The 22,500-nt window shown below is 44.8% G+C and overlaps 2 protein-coding genes across 15 annotated transcripts in view; one reads left to right on the top strand and one right to left on the bottom strand.

The window, feature by feature from the left end:
* NUMB (NUMB endocytic adaptor protein) overlaps window positions 1-13,229 on the top strand; it is a 196,245-nt gene extending 183,016 nt beyond the window's left edge. For 4 of the 14 annotated variants that reach the window (XM_032593405.1, XM_030319503.2, XM_030319510.2 and 1 more), the window contains 5 exons: window positions 3,303-3,507; window positions 5,396-5,689; window positions 7,478-7,627; window positions 10,109-10,252; window positions 11,155-13,229. In XM_032593405.1, the coding sequence (XP_032449296.1) occupies window positions 3,303-3,507; window positions 5,396-5,689; window positions 7,478-7,627; window positions 10,109-10,252; window positions 11,155-11,870 (1,509 nt within the window). In that variant the 3' untranslated portion in view covers window positions 11,871-13,229. The remainder of the gene's footprint in view (window positions 1-3,302; window positions 3,508-5,395; window positions 5,690-7,477; window positions 7,628-10,108; window positions 10,253-11,154) is intronic. The other 10 variants (XM_032593401.1, XM_032593402.1, XM_032593403.1 and 7 more) reach the window with 3 other exon arrangements.
* The window catches only part of PAPLN (papilin, proteoglycan like sulfated glycoprotein), a 36,057-nt gene continuing 26,520 nt past the window's right edge, over window positions 12,964-22,500 (bottom strand). The window contains exons 24-27 of the mRNA XM_030319494.2: window positions 22,133-22,260; window positions 21,941-22,049; window positions 19,468-19,634; window positions 12,964-15,795 (exon numbers count right to left, since the gene is read on the bottom strand). Of these exons, the coding sequence (XP_030175354.1) occupies window positions 15,620-15,795; window positions 19,468-19,634; window positions 21,941-22,049; window positions 22,133-22,260 (580 nt within the window). The 3' untranslated portion in view covers window positions 12,964-15,619. The remainder of the gene's footprint in view (window positions 15,796-19,467; window positions 19,635-21,940; window positions 22,050-22,132; window positions 22,261-22,500) is intronic.

Here is a 22,500-nt window from a genome sequence, read left to right as displayed (position 1 = left end):
TTGAAAAAATTAAAAAAAAAAAAAAGTACATGGAAGCCAATGAAAATGATAACACCACAGCCCCAAATCTCTGGGATGCAGCAAAGGTGGTCATAAAAGGAAAGTATATAGCAATCCAGGCCTTCCTAAAGAAGGAAGAAAGGTCTCAGATACACAACCTGACCTTATACCTTAAAGAGCTGGAAAAAGAACAGCAAATAAAACCCAAAACCAGCAGAAGACAGGAAGTAATAAAGATTAGAGCAGAAATTAATGCTATCGAAACCAAAAAAACAGTATAACAGATCAATGAAACCAGAAGCTGGTTCTTTGAAAGAATTAATAAAATTGATAAATCACTAGCCAGTTTGATCAAAAAGGAAAGAGCCCAAATAAATAAAATCAAGAATGGAAGAGGAGAGATCACAACCAATACAGCAGAAATAAAAACAATAATAAGAGAATATTATGAACAATTATATGCCAATAAAATTTGCAATCTGGAAGAAATGGACAAATTCCTAGAAACATGTATACTACCAAAACCAAAACAGGAAGAAATAGAAAATTTGAACAGGCCCATAACCAGTAAAGAAATCGAATTAGTAATCAAAAATCTCCCAAAAAACAAGAGTCCAGGGCCAGATGGCTTTCCAGGGGGATTCTACCAAACATTTAAGAAAGAGTTAACACCTATTCTCTTGAAGCTGTTCCAAAAAATAGAAATGGAAGGAAAACTTCCAAACTCTTTCTATGAAGCCAAAACCAAAGACCCCAATAAAATGAAGAACTATAGACCAATTTCCCTGACGAACATGGATGCAAAATCCTCAAGATATTAGCCAACCAGTTTCAACAATACATTAAAAAAATTATCCACCACAACCAAGTGAGATTTATACCTGGGATGTAGGGCTGGTTCAATATCCACAAAACAATCTGTGATTCGTCACACCAATAAAAGAAAGGAAAAGATCCGTGTGATCCTCTCAATAGATGCAGAGAAAGCATTTGACAGTATACAGCATCCTTTCTTGATAAAAACCCTCAAGAAAGTAGGGATAGAAGGAGCGTACCTCAAGATCATAAAAGCCAAATATGAAAGACCCAACGCTAACATCATCCTCAATGGAGTAAAACTGAGAGCTTTTCCCCTAAGGTCAGGAACATGACAGGGATGTCCACTCTCGCCACTGTTATTCAACACAGTATTGGAAGTCTTAGCCTCAGCAATCAGACAACACAAAGAATAAAAGGCATCCAAATTGGCCAGGAGGAGGTCAAACTTTCACTCTTCGCAGATAACATGATACTCTACATGGAAAACCCTAAAGATTCCACCAAAAAACTGCTAGAACTGATTCATGAATTCAGCAAAGTTGCAGGATATAAAATCAATGCACAGAAATCAGTTGCATTCCTATACAACAATGAAGCAACAGAAAGAGAAATCAAGGAACCGATCCCATTTACAATTACACCAAAAACCATAAAAACCTAGGAATAAATCTAACCAAAAAGGTGAAAAATCTATACACTGAAAACTATAGAAACTTATGAAAGAAATTGAAGAAAACACAAAAAAATGGAAACATATTTCATGCTCCTTGATAGGAGGAACAAATATTAAAATGTCAATACTACCCAAAGCAATCTACATATTCAATGCAATCCCTATCAAAATAACACCAGAATTCTTCACAGAGCTAGAACAAACAATCCTAAAATTTGTATGGAACCAGAAAAGACCCCGAATAGCCAAAGCAATCTTGAAAAAGAAAACCAAAGCAGGAGACATCACAATCCTGGACTCCAAGCTGTATTATAAAGCTGTAATCATCAAGACAGTGTGGTACTGGCACAAGAACAGACACTCAGATCAATGGAACAGAATAGAGAACCCAGAAATGGACCCACAAACGTATGGCCAACTAATCTTTGACAAAGCAGGAAAGAATATCTAGTGGAATAAAGACTGTCTCTTCAGCAAGTGGTGCTGGGAAAACTGGAAAGCGACATGCAGAAGAATGAACCTGGACCACTTTCTGACACCATACATAAAAATAAACTCAAAATGGATGACAGACCTGAATGTAAGACAGGAAGCCATCAAAATCCTCAAGGAGAAAGCAGGCAAAAACCTCTTTGATCTTGGCCGCAGCAACTTCTTACTCAACACGTCTCCAGAGGCAAGGGAAACAAAGGCAAAAATGAACTATTGGGACCTCATCAAAATAAAAAGCTTCTGCACATCCAGGAAACAGCAAAACTGAAAGGCAACCGATGGAATGGGAGAAGATATTTGCAAAAGACATATCAGATAAAGGGTTAGTATCCAAAATCTATGAAGAACTTACCAAACTCAACACAGAAAAATAATCCAGTGAAGAAATGGGCAAAAGACACAAATAGACACTTCTCCAAAGAAGACATCCAGATGGCTATCCGACACATGAAAAAATGCTCAACATCACTCATCATGAGGGAAATACAAATCAAAACCACAGTGAAATACCACCTCACGCCTGTCAGAGTGACTAACATTAACAATTCAGGCAACAACAGATGTTGGCGAGGATGCGGAGAAAGAGGATCTCTTTTGCACTGCTGGTGGGAATGCAAACGGGTGCAGCCACTCTGGAAAACAGTATGGAGGTTCCTCAAAAAAATTAAAAATAGAACTGGGTGCAACTACGACCCAGAAATTGCACTACTAGGTATTTATCTAAGGGATACAGGTATGCTGTTTCAAAGGGGCACATGCACCCCAATGTTTATAGCAGCACTATCGACAATAGCCAAAGTATGGAAAGAACCCAAATGTCCATCAATGGATGAAAGGATAAAGATATGGTATATATATACAATGGAGTATTATTTGGCAATCAAAAAGAATGAAATCTTGCCATTTGCAACTACGTGGATGGAACTAGAGGGTATTATGCTAAACAAAATTAGAGAAAGACAAATATCGTATGACTTCACTCATATGAGGACTTTAAGACACAGAACAAATGAACACAAGGGAAAGGAAGCAAAAATTATATAAAAACAGGGAGGCGGACAAAACATAAGAGACTCTTAAATATGGAAAACAAACAGAGGGTTACTGGAGGGGTTGTGGGAGGGGGGATGGGCTAAATGGGTAAGGGGTATTAAGGAATCTACTCCTGAATCACTGCTGCACTATATGCTAACTAACTTGGATGTAAATTAAAAAAATAAAATTTAATTTAAGAAAACAGACTTATTTGTGGTCCAAGCTTATTTGTAATTGTACTGTAACTCTAAAAAAGTTTTTTTAAACCTTCTGTTATATACAGGGTGAGAGATTGAGTCATGCAGTAGGCTGTGCATTTGCAGCCTGTTTGGAACGGAAACAGAAGCGGGAGAAGGAATGTGGAGTGACTGCTACTTTTGATGCCAGTCGGACCACTTTTACAAGAGAAGGATCATTCCGTGTCACAACAGCCACAGAGCAAGCAGAAAGAGAGGAGATTATGAAACAAATCCAAGATGCCAAGAAAGGTACAATCTGTTCTATTACAATTTTTGTTTATTTAAGCCATTTTTCCCAGCAGGTTAATATTTGGAAGCTCTCAGGGGCAAGCTTTCTCACAAAGAGAACTCTTAGCAGTATGTGAAGACTTTAAGAACAAAGCTAAAAACCTAAACAAAAGCCTTTCCTTTACAGTAAGTGGTTTAGTGGCTTCCAAAGTATTTACTCTTTCCATTACCAGAAGCTGTCTGGGGAGGCTGAGAGTGCAGCTGAAGAAGCTGCAAAGACATTACCCCCCATGTTTAAAAACAAAATTGGGGAAATCTACATCCTGGAATAGACTTCTAATTTTGATGTATCTGATCTCTGTGAGAGGTACATGGCTACTAAGGGCCTACATTCTTGAAGGAAGAAGTACAAGTTGCAGGTTTAGGCTGCAAAGGACCCACTGATGGTGATGCTAGGTACAAATGTGGGTAGAAATTTCACAGTGATGTTGTTCTTATTAGATTATTACTGTGTTTTAGTGCTTTAGTGAAAAAAGTCCATAGAAGCTAACCCCTCTTTTTCCCATAGCCAAATTTTAGTGTGTGTTTTGCAAAGTGTGATTTTTTTGCAGATACACATGGCAGCATAGCAGAAATACCTGTGCGGACAATTCAGGTCACTCAGAAGTCTCTTGTGTAAAGTTGGGTTTGAGTGTATTGTAAAACTAAATGATAGGGCTTGGGGGAAAATGCTTTGCATTCTTGTGTGCAGCTAGAGTTGAAACCCACAAGGAATATTTTGGAATTAAAAAGTTCAGTATAAATATACAAGATTTGATAAAAATCTTGCTTATTTTTTACTGTATGCTTTTAGTTCTAAACCAGCCACTAAAGAATGCCATTCATTGAATACTGACCCAAACAACTCTAATTCTTAAGGTAAAAAAAGGGTACACATTTTATTTGAAATTAAATTCTTGATTGTGAATTTTTTTTTATTTCTTATAAACATTTGTGCCAGAATACCAAAGAATAAAATACCATGCTGTTTTTATCAGAAAATTTAATATGCATAGCTATTATTTAGTGTGCTACAGTGATTTTTCAGACTGGAAGCATATTCTTTAATACCATCAAATAATACTCTTGGCTACACACAGCAGCTGCCAAAGTGGTTGAGTCTGACATCTAGAGCATTATGAGGGGAGGCAGGTAGAGATTTACCACATTCAGAATGGGACTCAGCTGGTACTTACATGGAAATAGTTTTGTATTTAGGTATAATCCAGTTTAAACTTTTACTTATGGGGGTGCCTGGCTGGCTCCGTTGGTGAAGCGTGCAACTCTCGTGGTGAGTTGGAGCCCCATGTCGGGTATAGATTAAAAAAAAAAAAAACCTTTAAAATTTTGCTTCTGTATGCTTTTATTCAAATGAGACACAAATGCACATTGTTTGTGATTTAAAGACTGCCTTTTGACATTCTTTAATATCTAATCAAACTTACACTTGTTTAGACATTTCTGACTCTGCCACTTCCAAAGTCCTCTCTCCCAAAAAACAAGCAAACGTTGAAAACTATGAATCATCATTCTATAAACGATCTCACATTAGGAGTTCATAGGTGCTGGATTTTTTTTTTTTAAATCTTGGTCAGTGTCTTAAAGAAAATCTTAAGTTATGAATCATTGCATGAGAATCAAAGATCTGATTTTTGTGTCTTAGTAGATATATCATGTGACACGTAGTAGGATATTAAACCTTTTATTTGTCTGAAACGTAGGAGATCTGAGCCCTGCTTGTAACCTGCCCTTTAAGAGACTTTGGGAAGCAGATGGGTAAAAGGACATAAGAAGGTTTTGAGTTCCTTGACTCTATAAGCCGGAATTATTTGAAGACTGCTAAGGTCCTCTTTCTCTTGACTTTCTTGAGCTGAAACAGATAAGACAGCTGTTGGCTCATCAGTGGCTCCTGGCAACACTGCCCCATCCCCGTCCTCTCCCACCTCTCCCACTTCGGATGCTACTGCCTCTCTGGAGACGAACAATCCTCATGCCATCCCACGCCGGCATGCGCCCATTGAACAACTTGCTCGCCAAGGCTCTTTCCGAGGATTTCCTGCTCTTAGCCAGAAGATGTCACCCTTTAAACGCCAACTATCCCTGCGCATCAATGAGTTGCCTTCCACTATGCAGAGGAAGACTGATTTCCCCATAAAAAATGCAGGTAATGCAGCATCCACCTGACTCATAAGTGCTTTGCACTGAAGCACTATCGTTATTTCCAGTGGTAACACTAAACCCATCAAACTAGCCACCCTCTCTTCTGAGCCTGGTTGATGGTTGTATGTATCTTGTGTCATTTCCCATTGAGAGAAAAGTAAGGTTCATGGAGAGGGTCATGAATCCTTCATTTCTCTTCAACAGATAGGTATCAGAGCCATGATGGAAATTCCTACACTGAGCTACAAGGTTTGTGATTTGTCCTGATGGAAGTGTGCTACCTCTCAGCCAACCTGCTTCCAAACATCAAGGGTCTCGAGTTTCCATTCTAATCCTGCCATTTGGGACCCAACAGAGAATTAATTTAAAAGGCTTTGGAAACACATCTATTCAAATAGCATTACTCTCAGATGTACCAGAAATGGATAAGTGCTCATTGTCCTTGTGGCTGGTTGACTCCGTACGGAGGAAACTCAAAACGGGTCTCCTGTTTAAATCAAAAATCTGTTTTTCATCAGAGACAGTGAGCTTGCTCACATATATTCATTACCTTTCAGAACTGCCACACAGGCCTTTGTGTGGCCCCTGTACAGCTGAGCCAGCCCTGGTAGCTCTATCCTCATCGTAAGATCCAAAGCTAAAGTGTCAGATCTGGTCAGTGCTTTTATTGGGCTCTATTTTACTTCGCTCTGAGACATGACAAGCCAGTGCTATAACAGAATATGAGGAAGACTGTTTCAATAAGACACTCCCAGTGATGGTATAAAAGTCCAGAGTGTTAAGTTCTTTTGACGGATGAAAGGAGGCCTAAACAACAGTTGGACTGGATGATTACTGAGGGTCTTTCCAGCTCTCAACACCTATAAAAATGGAAACTCCAGATGCTTCTAATACCTTGTCTTCAGTCTTCTTCTGGAGCAGATGGGAAACAAAAACCATTCTTTTCATAGTTGAGCAAACCAAAGGTTCACCACACATTATCAGCTTCCCCTGTGACAGAAGTATCCCAGAGTCAATATTAAGAACAAAGCCTAGGAGCACCTGGGTGCTCAGTCTGTTAAGCATCCCACTTCAGCTCAGGTCATGATGTCATGGTTCGTGGGTTCAAGCCCTGCGTCGCACTCTGTGCTGACAGCTCAGAACCTGGAGCCTGTTTCAGATTCTGTGTCTCCCTCTTTCTCTGCCGCCCCCCTCACACTCTGTGTGTGTCTCTCTCTCTCTCAAAAATAAACATTAAAAAAAATTTTTTTTAAAGAACAAAGCCTATAGAGTCCTGGATTTCAGTTTACTTTTTCATGTTATCACAGTTCACATACTTGCTACTTCAGGAAAAAAAAATGAGTGATGATATTATTGTAGCTTATTACAGAAAGAAGGACTAAGCTGCCACTGGTGCCCCTGATTTTAACCCGTCTTCTGATAGAGTTACTAAGTGGCTCCAGAACTCTACGCAGATCACAGCCTTGGGAATTAGTTGGAAGGCAAACAGGTTGCAGATGTCTTCCAGAAAAATGTAGCTAACTGACACAAAAAAAGAATACCAACTTCTCAGTAGTTTCACACAGGAAAGGAAATAAAGAACTGGGGATTTGCAGGGAGGAAGATAGTCCTTAGTACATAAATTGTTGACATTTTATACTAAATTTTTGAAGCTGCTTTTATAGCCCCACTTGACAGTTGAGACTTTTCCTTTCGCAAATAAGGGATGTGTTATAAAATGCCACCTTGTGTCATACTGTTATATTTCAGGATTAGTTTTTCTGTCTGGAACCATTTTCTGTTTGCCTTGCAGTGCCAGAAGTAGAAGGGGAGGCAGAGAGTATCAGCTCCCTGTGCTCACAGATCACCAATGCCTTCAGCACACCCACGGAGGATCCCTTCTCATCTGCCCCAATGACCAAACCGGTGACAGTGCTAGCACCACAGTCTCCTGCCTTTCAAGGTTGGTGCCCTCTTAGCCTGCTCAGCTGTTCTCTGTGAAGCTTGTACTTTCATGGCACAGCTCACTGACTCTCGGTGGGCATTCTGAGCTTCCCAAGAGCTGGTCGGACCTGTTAATTTCCCTGTTGGATGAGGTCTCAGATTTGTTAATTCCCCTTTTCCACAATGTCTTTGTGCTTTGTTCCCGTTCCTTTTTCCTAGAATGTCTGCATTCATCACTGCATGTACCTTTCTGTCTTTGATCCCATTCTGTTAAGAGCTTCTGTAGTCCCAACCCACTGCTTTACTTCCCATTTAACTATTCAGAGTATCCAGCCAGTTCTCCAGAAGCAGCAGTCATCAGAGTTGGTTCCAGCGTATGCTTTCTTTAGCAGAGTGGCTCTCAACCCGAGGCAGTTTTGCCCCTCTCAGGGAAAATTTGGCATTCATTGGTGACATTTTGGGGTGTCACAAGCTGGTAGGGAGTGGCTGCTACTGTCATCTGGGCTGAGGCTAGGGATGCTACTAAACATCCTTCAGTGCACACAACGGCAGCCCTCACAGCAAGGAATTTTCTGGCCCAAGTTATCAGTAGTGCCAAGGTTAAGAAGACTTGGATTCACCTCGTCTCCATCCTACCACAAGAGGCTCATAAAGAAAAAGGCACTTCTTTTGGCTTCTTAGTTCATTTCCTCTTCTGTAACAAGTGTCCTAAAATTTACCTTTGTAAAGGCATTGAGGACTAACTAAAAGTTGTTGTTTCCAGGATACTGAGTTAATACTTGGTGTTGACTCCGAAGTCAGCAAAGAGTCTATATATAACTTAAATAATAGACTTTTAGAATTTGAACTCTTTTTTTTTTAACGTTTATTTATTTTTGAGACAGAGAGAGACAGAGCATGAACAGGGGAGGAGCAGAGAGAGAGGGAGACACAGAATCTGAAACAGGCTCCAGGCTCTGAGCTGTCAGCACAGAGCCCGACGCGGGGCTCGAACTCACGGACCGTGAGATCATGACCTGAGCTGAAGTCGGACGCTTAACCGACCGAGCCACCCAGGCGCCCCTAGAATTTGAACTCTTATAATCGCCATTTCTTCATTTCTTTTGAGAAAGAGCTCAAAATGGGGAGACAGTACCCCATTCCTTTCTGAAGAAGCTACCAATGCTTTTCCTTCAGAGAGTCTCTTTTAAAAACAAAAACAAAAAAATCTATTATAATCATGTGCACCAAATGGCTTTTCATTTCATCTAACAAATGTTTATAATACCAACGATAGGCACAATTTATTGAGCAGATATTAGCACAGTGCCTGCCACATCATGATGAGGACTCAGCATTTTCTCATTTAATCCCCACAACAACCGTTTGAGGTAAGCAATACAAATCAGGAAAATGAGGCTCAGAGAGGTTGAATAAATTTCCCAAATTGCACAGACAGGATTTAAACCCAGGTCTTTCTGAATATCGTTATCTGTTATGTTCCGCTACCTATTTCTGAATTTACAGTGCCTATTTACAATGGGATGTACAAAACTAATAGAACGTAGTCCTTTCCCTGCCCACAAGCGGCTCCCAGTCTATGAGTGAGCTAGTCTTTTAAGACAAGCCCTGGGGTAAGTAATACCGATGCCATAAGCATGGTTGCCCATCTTGAAGAGGGAGTGATTGAAGTATAGGGCAGGGGAAGGTGCTTGCTCCATACTAACTATGATAGGGAGCTGGGATAAGGAATAGAAACTGATGGAAAAGATGTCTGGAGTAAAGGAGCAAGGATTAAGAGATTTTCATAAAGAGAGACAGGAAAGAATAGTAGTGCTTTGAGATATTATGAACATTACTGAGGGAAAAAAACTTCAAAGAGATGAAATTAATTCTGTAGCGAATTAAACATTAAGCAAATGAAAATATAAAAATTTATTAAGCAAATGAAAATATATACCAAATTTGTTTTCTCATTTGTAGTATGAGGATACCAGCCTTATGGGATTTTTGAGAGAATTAAATAGGATGATGAATGCTTAAGTACTGTTAACATAGTGTCTGGCACATCATAGAGGATCATTATATTTAACCCATTGTTATTGTTGGCATAATTTGATCTTTTGGAAAAGTGGTAGGAGAAGGAAATGCTTTATCTACATCTTATGCCAACGGCTAAGCTATACCTAGAATTGATTTTTGCTGCTTGTAAGACAGAGCAGCTCTGTTCAACTTAATTGGAAATTGTTTCTCTAGGCTTCATTCCCTCTCTCCCTGTTCACATATTTTCCTAGAACAGTCATTTGACTTTTTTTATCAGTATAGCTATTTTCATTACCTCTGATTCCCTCTTTGCCCAAAGGTTTGTGTATCCATTGCAAGATGGCATGGTTATCCCAACACCAACTTTTCTGTCTGATCTGTTCCACCGTTATCGCACATCGGCCTGACCGAGCTCCAAGGGGTCACCCATTCACCCTGCATGAATTAACTCCATCGATGTTGTCTGCTCCCATTGTAGCTAATGGCACTGACTCAGCCTTCCATGTGCTTGCTAAGCCAGCCCATACTGCTCTAGCACCCGTAGCAATGCCTGTGCGTGAAACCAACCCTTGGGCCCATGCCCCTGATGCTGCTAACAAGGGAATTGCAGCCACACGTTCGGGTAAGGTGGCCATGGGTGGTGGCGAGGATTCTGGGATCAGATAAGTGACGCCGATTCAGAAATCAGCCATTTACCCAAGTGGGATCCAGGGAGGGATCCTTTCAGGAAAAGTGTGTTCCCTCCTGGAAATAAACTATTAGGAAAGGATGGTGAAGGAGAGGAACTCAAGAGATCAGACTGATAGTTTCTAGGGCTACAGAACACAACTACCCCTTAGAACTTTCACAAAATACAGATTCCTGGGCCCAACCCTGAGCTGACCACTGGAGTTGGAGATAAATGGATATGCCCGTAACAAGGGTGGGAACCTGGCCTCTTACAATGGCAGGCCTACAGAGAAAGCTTTGTTTTTTGCTTTGCTTTACTTTCTAGTTTTTCTGTAATGAACATTTGTTAACTATAAAATCAAAACAAATTTTAATAGTAATAAAGGCAGTTCACCTGAAAGATAACATGTCTCTCGAAGCAAGACAGGGGCCACAAAGTACAGCACCATGTCCCTGGTTATTTTCTTTTTATTCTGTTAGAGCAAAAGGTGAATCACCTTGGGCTCTTTAGAACATGTGCAGGCCAATTTCTGTAGCACGGAGGAGTCACAGCAATAGGACGGGGTTTCAGATGCCAGCCAGCTGCCTTAGTTCCATGGGGTCTGAGCCCTATCTAGACAGCTCCTCAGTGTGGCTGCGATAGCAGCATGGTCTGACAGGTTTCCTTTGTCCTAAAGCAAAACCTCCTCAGCTGGTAATAGAGACTTTTCTCACACCTGCTAGAACTACAAAGTGTCCCATTAGGGGCATTTGTTCCACATGTTAGGATCATTCAGGTAACCAAGGTTATCAGGTAAGGAAAGAAGCCCCTAACGATTCTGATTCTTTTGTCTCTCTTGATCTCATTGGTTTCAGGGACCGAGTGGAGTCAATCTTCTGGTGCTGCATCTCCAGGTCTCTTCCAGGCTGGTCACAGACGCACTCCCTCTGAGGCTGACCGCTGGTTAGAAGAGGTGTCCAAGAGTGTCCGGGCGCAGCAGCCCCAGGCCTCAGCTGCCTCTCTGCAGCCAGTTCTCCAGCCTCCTCCACCCACTGCCATCACCCAGCCAGCGCCATCTTTCCAAGGGAATGCATTCCTCACCTCTCAGCCCGTACCAGTGGGTGTGGTCCCACCCCTGCCACCAGCCTTTGTCCCTGCCCAGTCCTATCCTGTGGCCAATGGGATGCCCTATCCAGCCCCTAATGTGCCTGTGGTGGGCATCACTCCCTCCCAGATGGTAGCCAACGTGTTTGGCACTGCAGGCCACCCTCAGGCTGCCCACTCCCATCAGTCTCCCGGCCTGGTCAAGCAGCAGACATTCCCTCAGTATGAGACAAGCAGTGCTACTGCCAGTCCCTTCTTTAAGCCTCCTGCTCAGCACCTCAACGGTTCTGCAGCTTTCAATGGTGTAGACGATGGCAGGTTAGCCTCGGGAGATAAGCACACAGAGGTTCCTGCAGGGGCCTGCCCGGTGGATCCCTTCGAAGCCCAGTGGGCTGCATTAGAAAGCAAGTCCAAGCAGCGTACTAACCCCTCTCCCACCAACCCTTTCTCCAGTGACTTACAGAAAACGTTTGAAATTGAACTTTAAGTAGTCTCTATGGCTTATGTATTTTGCCCATACTTAGGCAAGGGCAGGGGCAGAGGTCAAAGAAGCAAAGGGAACTTTGTGTTCCCAGTCAGTATACTTTTCACTAATCCCAAAGGTCTTAAGGAGCATGTCCAGGCACAGAGTGCTAGGAGAGGTGATTTTGAAAAAAATGGAAGAAACATTCCTAGAGAAGAGTTGTCTTGCAGTTGGGCTAAAGAAGTCAGGGAAATGTTGCCCTCTGTCCCCCTCCTACTCCCTCAGCCCCTTAAAAATCTCTGGCAGCAGAGAGGCAGAGTATCTGAACAGGAATCTGTATTCAAAGCACATTTACTGGAATATAAAACACAACGGGAAGCAAAACAATCACCCTTCATTTTTCAGGCCATTCACCTGCCGCCTCTCACTGGCCTGTCTTAGAGATCAAGAACATGGTGGCCTGTGCTTGGGCTGGGGACGAGAGGCAGGCCGTGCTGCCAGAATTCCCAGGAGGGCACAGCAGCTGCCCAACAGAGCTATATTTTAGGGGTAAAGTTGAGCTTCCACTTTGAGTAAGAATAAATATTATAAATATATATCAAAAAAGCCAAAATCTTTATTTTTATGCATTTAGAATATTTTAAATAGTTCTCAATATTAAAAAGTTGTATGAGTTGTAAGTAATCTTGCCAAAGGTAAAAGGGTTAGCTGTAAGAAATTGTACATAAGATTGATTTATCAGTGATGCCTATTGATGTGGAGAGAGGAGAGGTTGGGAGTTGCAGATGGGATCCCTATTACTTGGTATCATTCGTTGTAAGTAGCACCTTGCAGCAACAATCATGCGTATGACCAATACAGTCCCTAGGTGGTAGTTTTAACGAAAATGAAAGAGCAGTATTGTCCTGGTTTTAAACCTGTGATGAAATCCTAATGTAATTTTAATGGAATCAGTCTGAATACATTCTACAGAGAATACGTATTTTCTTTTATATACTGCTGCAGTTTCCTTATGTTAATCCTCTACTTTTGTTTTAACACTAAGGTGACAATGACTTAATCATATCCATGGACGGGAGCACAGGTTACTGTGTTGATTTGTCATGTGGGTCTCGGGTTTTGTTTTGTCCTTTAGATTTTGTCCCCACCAGCTTTGTGGGGATGGAGATTCTGGTTTAATAGCTGTGTGTGAGCCGGTCCCCCCACTTGTGGTGAGAGCATCCCGTTGCCAGTTGTAGCCACTTGACCTCTGGTAACGACGTGAGATCCCATCTCATTTTTACTTTTGAACGTTGGCCTTACAATCAAATGTAAGTTATATATATTTGTACTGATGAGAATTTATAATCTGCTTTAACAAAAATAAATGTTCGTGGTAGAAGCTTTTGCCCCTGAAGGGCTGGTCTTTCCCCTTTTCTTTATTAGTAAATGTGTTTTAGTTCTTTTTTGTCTGTTCTTGCTCCATTCTGCTGAACTCCAGTTTGATGTCTAGAAAATCTTTTATTGGGACTTTTTTATTGAAGTATAATTTGCATACAATGTTAACTTCACGTGTACAACATATTGATCTGATAATTGTATACATCACACAGTGCTCACAATAAGTGTGGTCACCATCTGTCACCACACATGTTATTACAGTATTGTTGACTACATTCTCTCTGCTATACTTCATCTCTGTGACTTACAACCAGAAGATTGTACCTCTTAGTCCCCTTTATCTATTGTGCCCATCAGGACTAGTCTACTCTTAAAATTCACTTTTGTATTTATACTTTAGGCTTTGGTTGATCCTAAGCATATCTCTGATGTCAGATCCTTACTGCTCAAAGTGTGGTCTGGAACAAGAGCATGGACTTCACCTAGGAGTGGAGATACAGAATCTCAGCCCCACCTCTGACCCCCCCGACCTAGTAATCAGAATCTACATTGGAACAAGATTCACATTCTGAGAAGGCCCTGACTGAAGCAGTGAGTCTCAGCATTGGATATGTATTAGAACCACCTGGGAAGCTTTTAAAATTCTCATGTCGGGGAGCAGGTGGGGACCCACATTCAGGTATTTTTTATATATATATTTATTTTTGAGAGAGAGAGTGCAAGTGGGCGAGGGGCAGAGAGAGAGAGAGGGAAACACAGAATCTGAACCAGGCTCCAGGCTCTGAGTTGTCAGCACAGAGCCTGATGAAGGGCTCAAACTCACAAACTGTGAAATCATGACCTGAGCCGAAGTCAGATACTTAACCTGACTGAGCCACCCAGGTGCCGCTCAGGGTGTTTTTTTGTTTTGTTTTTTAAAGAAAAAGCTTCCAGTATGGAAGAGGGTTGAGAACCACTTGTCTAGATTGAGTTTTATTGTTTCCCTAACCTTGGCCCGCTCTTCTGTGACTAGTTCTAAGAAGAGCTAGCTAACCTCAGACTTACCTTCTAAATTACGTTGCCAATTGGCAAATAAGGAATTGGGGAGTCCAGGAAAATAGCCCTTAGTTTCCAATTTGTATAGCAAAACCAGCCATGATAAATGAAAGGGGATGCTCCTCTGTATTTTTTTTAAATGGAAAGAAAAAAATACCTCTGCCCCTAACCCATGTTTCCCGTGCTGAATGAGAGGTAGACAAAGAAGTATCACTCACCCATGATGCAGTTTGTCTCTTTTCCAGCCAGTGCGTTGGTAATAAAAGTCAGCTTTCCCTATAATGCCTGTCTTTCCTGTGTCCCAGAATAACCTGTCGCTTAGCCTTGGCTTAGCCCAGCCAGTCTACTGGAGGATGGGTAGAAGGTTAAAGTGGAAAGGGACCTGGAAGCTCATTGAATCCAGGCCTCTTGTTTAGCAGCAAGGAACCGGAGGTTCTGAGGGATGGAGAAGGATTTCTTCCAACTGAAATCCCTTCATTGTTAATACATTGCCTTCTCCTCCATTGGTCCCCTATCCTGCTGCTGCCTGTTTTTAATAGTCTGATTTTTATCTGGAAGCAAACATTTTGCTTCACAGATTCCTGCTTGGGACGGAGAGGCTCCCAGTTGGTCACTGTACAGAACAGGTCTGTCAGCTTGATGCAGGTGTGAGGCAGTCCTCACCACCAGGCTCTGCAGGTCAGCCTCAGGAGGAGGGCTTCAGGCACCAGCTTCTGATGAAAGTAAGGAGCTCCCCCCGACCCCATCCTGTCATGCTCACACAATAATGCAGCTGCCGCTCCTTCATCCCACATCCCTGTACTGAGCCTTACGTGTCGTGTTCCACTTTGGCAAGAGCTTCACAAACATGCCATTAACTGTATGTACAGATGCGAGTTGAAGCTGGTTGCTACACTACCTGGAAGGGGGAGGTTGACTAGAGTAATGGACCACTGTTTGACACTAGATGAGATGGAGTTCTAGCAAAGAAACTTGCCTGACACAGCAAGAGTTAGCGTGCCCATGTGAGACAGGTGTTAACTTTGAACCCATTACACACCTCCCCACCCAGCTTTAAATGAAGTGAGAGCCCTGGTAGCTTGCTTTAGAACCCAGTGAATTGATCCTGTATAACAGAAATTATAGAAGGAAGCCGTAAAGGGTGTCCTTATCCAAGCAGACTCCTCTTTACCGCTGCCTGTAGTGTTGGAAGCGAGGCAGGTGCTATCTGCTGCTGAGGCACAGCACTGTGGGGTGGGGGGGCTGGGGGGGTCAGGGGGTCGGGGGCTGAAAGAGCCCATTCTCTAGAAGATCGCTCCCTTTGCCAGCCAGAGACAGCAGCCCGAGACTTGCTTCAGGACTGGGGCTGGAGCTAGCCTTCATCCCTGCTGCCAGACAGGCCGAGCGTGAGGCTGGAAGCGGGAACAGCTAGCACAGCAGAAGCTGGAGTAATACTCGTTGCCACAGAGCTGGGCCTGCAGGATCAAATCACAGTTGGCCAGCTCAGGCTGATCCATACACTCCCTGCTGAGGTCCCTGGACTGGGCTGCCAGTGCTGTAAAATAAGGGAGAGAAAGTGGTCAAGGAAGCTGTGTACGCTGAAAAGTCCCACCTATTCTTTCTTTGCCTTAAAGGAAAGCAACACTAGATCTGCCAGATTCCCAAAAAGTACAGTTATTCTGGAACCTTTTAACACGTGTGTCTACAGTGCCTCCCCACCCCCCGCCATGGGCCTCATTTAGGCATGCAGTGGTCCTCCGGTTGTCCTGCAACTCAGCCCAATGCAGACTCCCAAATAGTGACTGACCGGATGATTAAACATCTCCTGAAGTTAACTCCTACCCTTGCAATTGTGACCTGAAGAGCTGAATGACAGCTGCCTTAGCCCCTGGACTGGGAAGGGAGTAGGATCAACCTAAGTAAAATTCTGAGTTGGCAAGAGCTGTCCTCTCATTGCTGATTTAATGTGTTGTGCCTTCAGTAGCCCCAGTGCGTCTCAGTCGCTTCATTCCCCATCTTCCCAATTTTCCCACACTCCCCCGCCCCCCAGAGAGAGCAAGTATTAGGCAAAGTGATTAGAACAGCCTTGTGAACTATGGCTCTAATACTGCACTGAGCACAAAAATGCTGGTTGCCACCCCCCCCCACCCCCCGCCAAATGTGCCGGGGGCTTCTGTATCTTAAAAATCCTTGTGAGAAGGGCACCTGGCTGGCTCAGTCAGTAGAGCATGTGACTCAATAGCTGCGTCAGGAGTTCGAGCCCACGTTGGACATAGAGATTTAAAAAAAAAAAAAAAAAAAAAAAGCGCCTGGCTGGCTCAGTTGGTACAGCATGTAACTACCTATCTTGGGGTCATGAGTTCCAGCCCCACGTTAGGCATGGAGACTACTTTAAAAATAAACAGGACTATTGAAAAAACAACCCCTGTGTTTCATTCTGCTTCTTCCTTATAGGACTGAAGTGGCCTTACCTAGTTAACTTCCCTTTCCCTTCTGGAAGGGGCTTTTGGCTTAAGCCAGAGTGACACCTTCCCTAAAGTCAGACTTCATAGGCTTAATCTCTCTCTCCCCTTGCTTCCTCCCAAAAATACAACTAACAGACTGTATCTGAGTAGTGAATGACTTTTGGTATATCAGTATAATAAGAATACAAACTACAGATGACCCTTGAACAACTTGGGTTTGAACTGCATGGGTCCACATTTTTTTTTAATGAATACTGTATACAGTACTGCATTTCCTTTGATTTTCTCAACAATTTCTCTTTGTTGTAAGAATACACTATAGAATACATATACAATGTGTTATCAGTAAGGCTTTGATCAACAGGCTATTAGTAAAATTTTTGGAGAGTCAAAGTTATACCCAGATTTTTGCAGAGTATTGGCACGCCAATCCCTGTGTTGCTCAAGCATCAACTGTACCTACATTTACATAAATAGCAAGCCATTCGTACATATTAAGAAATCTGTCACTCTGGCATCAACTTTCTCTGAGCAGTTGCAGCCCGGGGGCCTATCACAGGGCCCAGAGGTTTGGGGTCCCACATGATGGTTAAGCACACCAGCTCTGGAGCCAGAAGGCCTGAGCACAATCCTGGCTCTCCTATTCCCCAGCTGGGTGACTTTGGGCAAGTTACTTAAGCTCTCTGCCTGTGTTTCCTCATCTGAAATGGAGATGATAATAGCACCTTGGGCACACAGTAACTGTGGCTAAAATTTGAGTGCTTACCTGTGTTTTGTTCCATAGCCTCATTCCCTCTCATTCAAAAAAGTGAGTGATGCCCTATGTTCTATCCTTACAGTGTTTTAGGCAAGTCTTTTAGGCAAGAAGGTTGAGAGGTCCTCAAAAGAAGTATGTCCCTTACACCAGAGCAAGACTAGGTCAAGACCCCCTACTCTGATGCTAACATTAATTGCAGTATGCCACCAGACCATGAATAGGGCAGAGTAAGGCATGAGGCAGCCTCAAGCAGTGAGACCCTACAAAAAGCATAAACAGGTGAGAGCAGAAGTCTGCAGCCTAATCAGAATGAACACAAAGACAGGAGAGACCGCTTCTAAGCGTGAAAGGTGCCCACAAAATATCTAAGATTAGCAACACTCTTCCAGCAGAGGGCAGGAGCCTGACTCCGACGGCTCCTGTCCTGTCTGGGAGGCCCATCATGCCAGACCATTTCAGCTTACAACCACACATCAGCAGGAGCCCCACCAGACTTTGCCCTCAAACAAGGTTCTGATTATAATTCGGCTTCTCCTGTAGACAGATCTACAATTAATCACAAACATGAACACCTGGCTCCTCTGACAGCTCTTTTTCTCACATAAATCTGCATTCTGGTTTATCTAGAGTCTTGTTAAGTTTGGTTGGTATGTAGACAAGACATCAGTATGCTGGGCACAGTAGAGATGAGAAGCGGCCCCTGCAGCACAGTGTTTTTGCCAACATAATGCCTTCATGCACACATGCACTCAGTCACCAAGCCTGAGCACCTAGTGATGCCAGGCACTGACCTGGGGGCCTAAGGACTCGAATCCCAGTGGCTGTCCTAAGGAGCTCACAAACTGGAAGCCTACATGTCAGTCTGATCCACTAAGCAGCATGTCTACCGCAGACCTTCATCCTCTAGCACTGGCCAGTTCCCACCTTCGGCGTAGCAGACAGGCGGCAGCCAGACCCGACAGCCCTTGCTAAAACAACTCTCTTGGTGCAGTGCTGCAGCCCTGATTGCTGTGAACGTCCAGGCGGACAGGAAAGGCCCTGGCACCTTTCCCCCAAGCCTGCTGGAGGCCTCCTGAGAACTGGTGGCTCGGCCTGGGGCACTGCCCTGCTGTCCAGGCAATCCATGAACCCAGACCAAGGACACGTGGAAGGGCAGGCTGGGCACAGGACAGAGCCTCCTCTGCCCCCTTCCCTCTGGCTTATTCGAATATAGGGCTCTTATGAATCCATCTTCTCAAAGTGTGAAAATAAGTGCATCTCCAAATTAACACCTCTCAAATTAGACTGCATCTGAATTGATGGTTTCTTAGCACTGTGTCTTTAACAGCATGTTTTTCTTAGTGGTATGAAACTAATTGTTTTGTGATATGGTGCTTAGGTTTATTGAAATGTAACTCAGAGCAAGAGCTAGAGAATATAAAACTAAAATATCAAACTGCCCAGTAACAGGTGTGATACTTCAGGGAAAAGAAAATTAAATACGAGGACTAGGTTGTAGTCCCAACTGGGCCAACTAATTTGCCGTGTGACTTGTGGAGACATCACGTAAGGTCTCTGGATATCTGTCTCATTTGTAAGATGACGATACTAATACTTGCCCTTCCCTTTCTGAGTTATATGGTCAAAGGGCCATGAAGGCACTTCTCAATCATAGGACCACTTTTTGCCACCCTAATTAGGATGGACAGACTTAATGGTCTGCCTTAAGTATTACGTATCCTACTTCTCGAGATCAGTAAGTCTAAATGATATTTAACGTCATCTATTAAGCTATTACCAGATGCCCATCATCTGCATTATTTCCCTCACCTCGCCGCAGCCCTCTCAGGTGGTGGAATAGCCCTCTGTATATGTGAGAAGAGGGAGGCTTAGGAGAGCCCCTTGCCACAAATGACACTACCAGGAACCGGCAGAGTGAGCCAGGACTCAGACTAGAGTCACTCAGACCTGCGCAGCACAAAGCTGGCTTTTGGGAACAAGTGAGTCCCTGGGGTGGGCCTCTTACCCGGCGGGCCCACCTTCACCTCCGTGCTGCGGCTGACTGCCTGGCTTCCACGGTAGGCACTGCACGTGTAGGAGCCCTCGTCTCTGGGCTGCAGGTTGTGGATCAGCAGTGTGCCATCTGGGGACTGGTAGACTCGATGCCCGTCGGCCCGCACCGGCAGCCCATTCCTGAAGGGGACAGGACACTGGGAGAGCCGTCCACGGCCTCTGGTCTTGAGGCCCTAGGAGGCCATGCTGCCACTCCCAGTGCCCCAGAGCCCAGAGACAAAGGGAGGAGGTAATCACTGTGGACAGAGGACCCTCACTTCAAGAAAGAGATGGGCCAGGTGCCAAAAAGAACACTATCGGAGCAAAATAACTCAAAAGTAGAGGGAACTCACCCCAACTGAGCACACTGGTCTAAGTTACCGTGAATTTGCCTCTTACCCACAAGGGAAGCCCCACTCTCACTTTTTATCAACAACAGTCTTTCCAGCAGCTGTGTGGTGGCCCTGTGCTGGGCAAGTGACGTAAGCCCTCCCTGCCTTGAGGGTACTGGGGTAGGTGTTTAGGGGCACCCTCCCTGAGGAAGACAGAGCTGAGACCCGACTTGAGAATGAGGAGGAGCAGCTGGCCAGCCAACGGGAGAACAAAGGGACTTGGGAGCTGGAAGGCAGAGGCCATGGTCAGAGCAGGGAGGGAAGTGAACAAGGCCTCAATGGGAGTTTGGACTGGACCCTGGGGGGAATGGAAGAGTGTGAACTAAGCAGGACTGACAGAGTATCTGCCCTTGGATGACTGGGCCTAGGACAAGCCTGAAAGCAGAGAGCAGGAAAGGGGCTCCTACAGAAGTGCACACATGGGTAAGGGGAGGATGTGCAAGGTAAGGGAGGAGAAATGAAGGACCACAGTGGTTACTCAGGGTTGCTGGGTAATGGCGGTGCCCCTCCACCATGGGGAGATCCAGGGCGGGGAGGACGGGTCAACGGTGAGTGTTCTTTTCCACCATTTGGCATTCTGGGTGCCCATGAGATACAAAGAGGCATTGGATTTGAGGTCTGGACCCAGATAGTCTGTCAGCACTGGGTGGCCCTGGAAACCACGTGTCAACAAGGTTGCCCAAGGTGAAGTTAGACAAGCCAAGGTCCAAGGACAGACCCTGAGGTGCGTCCGCCTCCGAGACATTGGTGTGAAAAGGTAAACCAGCCAGGAAAACAGAAGCAGCAGCCAGAGAAGGAAGAACATCAGAAGACAGTAGTTTCCTGGAGCCAAGAGGAGGGAGCATGTCAGGAGGTGCAAATGGTCAGCAGAAGAACACCTCTCAGGTCATGTGGGGACTGAGATAACGTCCAGAACGTTTAGGAACAGGTCAGTATCCTGGAGTGGTGGGTGGACGTGAGCCCCTGTGCAAGGACTGAGCTGTGAGTAGGGGGTGAACAGGTGGAGACCCCCAGTATGAACAGCCATACTGTGAAGGGGAGACTCCAGATGAGGCCAGGGTCTGCAGGGAAATACAGGGTCAGAGGAGGGTATCTTTTATGTTATGCTTTGAAAGCGGGGACTCCTGAGCATGTTTGCCGCTGGTAAGATCAAGGAGAAGCAAAATTGAAGACAGAAGCTTGAAAGGATAATCAGAGACCCGACCTGATCAAGGTAGGCCGGCACCAAGAACAACTGCTGAAAAGCCTACAGAGGCTCCCTGCCTCCCTCCTGCGTGCAGGCCCCTTCCCATCCTGACATCATCTCTCCAGTACTCACCTCTGAGGCTTGATCAAGAACATCCTTCCCCTCCTCAGCCTTTAAGGCTCAGCCAAAGTCACCTGCGTTGCCACCCTTTGATTCCCCCAGATAGAAGGCAGCCTCAGCGCTCTGTGCACAGATAGCACTGAGGGCAGACCTCTAGAGCTCAGGGGACACAGGGCCATCTCCTGCCTGGGGAGTATCTGGGGGGCTCAGATTACCCCCAAGACCCCCAGAGCCTAGGCTATTGCTGACACACTGCAAGGAGGAAGGGGGCCAAAAAAAAAAGTTGCTGAAAGAAGGAATGAACGAATAAAAGAGCAACTGATCTGGTGTAAACGACACTGAAGTCCCCACAGCTGAGTATACCCAGTGGTTCTCTACCCCCATCTCCAGATACTGTCAACTGTCATGACTTGGGAGGAAGTACTACTGGCATCTAGTGGGTGGGTGGCCTGGATGCTGCTGAACACCCTACAATACACAGAACTGCCCCAACCACCAAAAGTTATCAGGGTCTGAAATGTCAAGAGTGCCGAGGTTGAGAGACCCTGGTGTAGCCCAACCAAAAGAAAGAGAGCAGTCCTGTGGGGCCCCGCTGTGTAGGGAAGGGGGTGCTGCCACCAGGCCTGCAGGTAGGAGTTGAAGAATGAAGGCCGCGGGCAGTGGGAACAGCAGTATCGCTGCAGAAAGGTGAGCGTCTTCTCCAAACTACAAGCCTCTGAGGGCCAGGCCTGCCTGGAATAGAGCCTTACCTGGACCACCTGATGTTTACACTTTCTCCTGTCACCACGCATAGCAGCCTGGCCGTGTCACCCTCTGGCACCAGCATAGTAGAGGGCAGCTCTGTGATGGCCAGCTCCCCTAGGGCAAGGAGGAGGCATTGTCAGCCACCACACCAGTCCTGCCCCACCTGTGCCACCTGACCCTCAGGACTGCCACCTCACCCAGAACTCTGAGCTGGACCCATCTCTGGTCTCGGTCCTGCCCGTTGAAAGCGACACAGGCATAGAAGCCGCCATCTTCCGGAGCCACGTGGCTGATGACCAGAGAGCCATCGGGCTGCAGCTGGTGTCTAGAGACAAAGCACAGTCAGATAGCTCCTCCCCCAAGGGGCTGGAAGAAATGGGGGTGGGGCAGGGTCTTCCTTTCCCCATAAGAGGCTGAGTGGCCCTTTCAGTGGGGTCTGAGCAAAGGGCCATCTAACCTTAGGCCCTGAGGTCCTCCAGATGCTGAGCTCTCTCGTTTACCTGAAGGTACCTGACTTTTAAGCCTGGCAATAAACCATTTCCAATCTCCAAATACAAAATAATTC

Source organism: Lynx canadensis, chromosome B3, assembly GCF_007474595.2.
Source record: "Lynx canadensis isolate LIC74 chromosome B3, mLynCan4.pri.v2, whole genome shotgun sequence".
NCBI lineage: Eukaryota > Metazoa > Chordata > Mammalia > Carnivora > Felidae > Lynx > Lynx canadensis.
The sequence above is the reverse complement of the archived record's forward strand: the minus strand, read 5'-3'. Positions and strand labels throughout refer to the sequence as shown.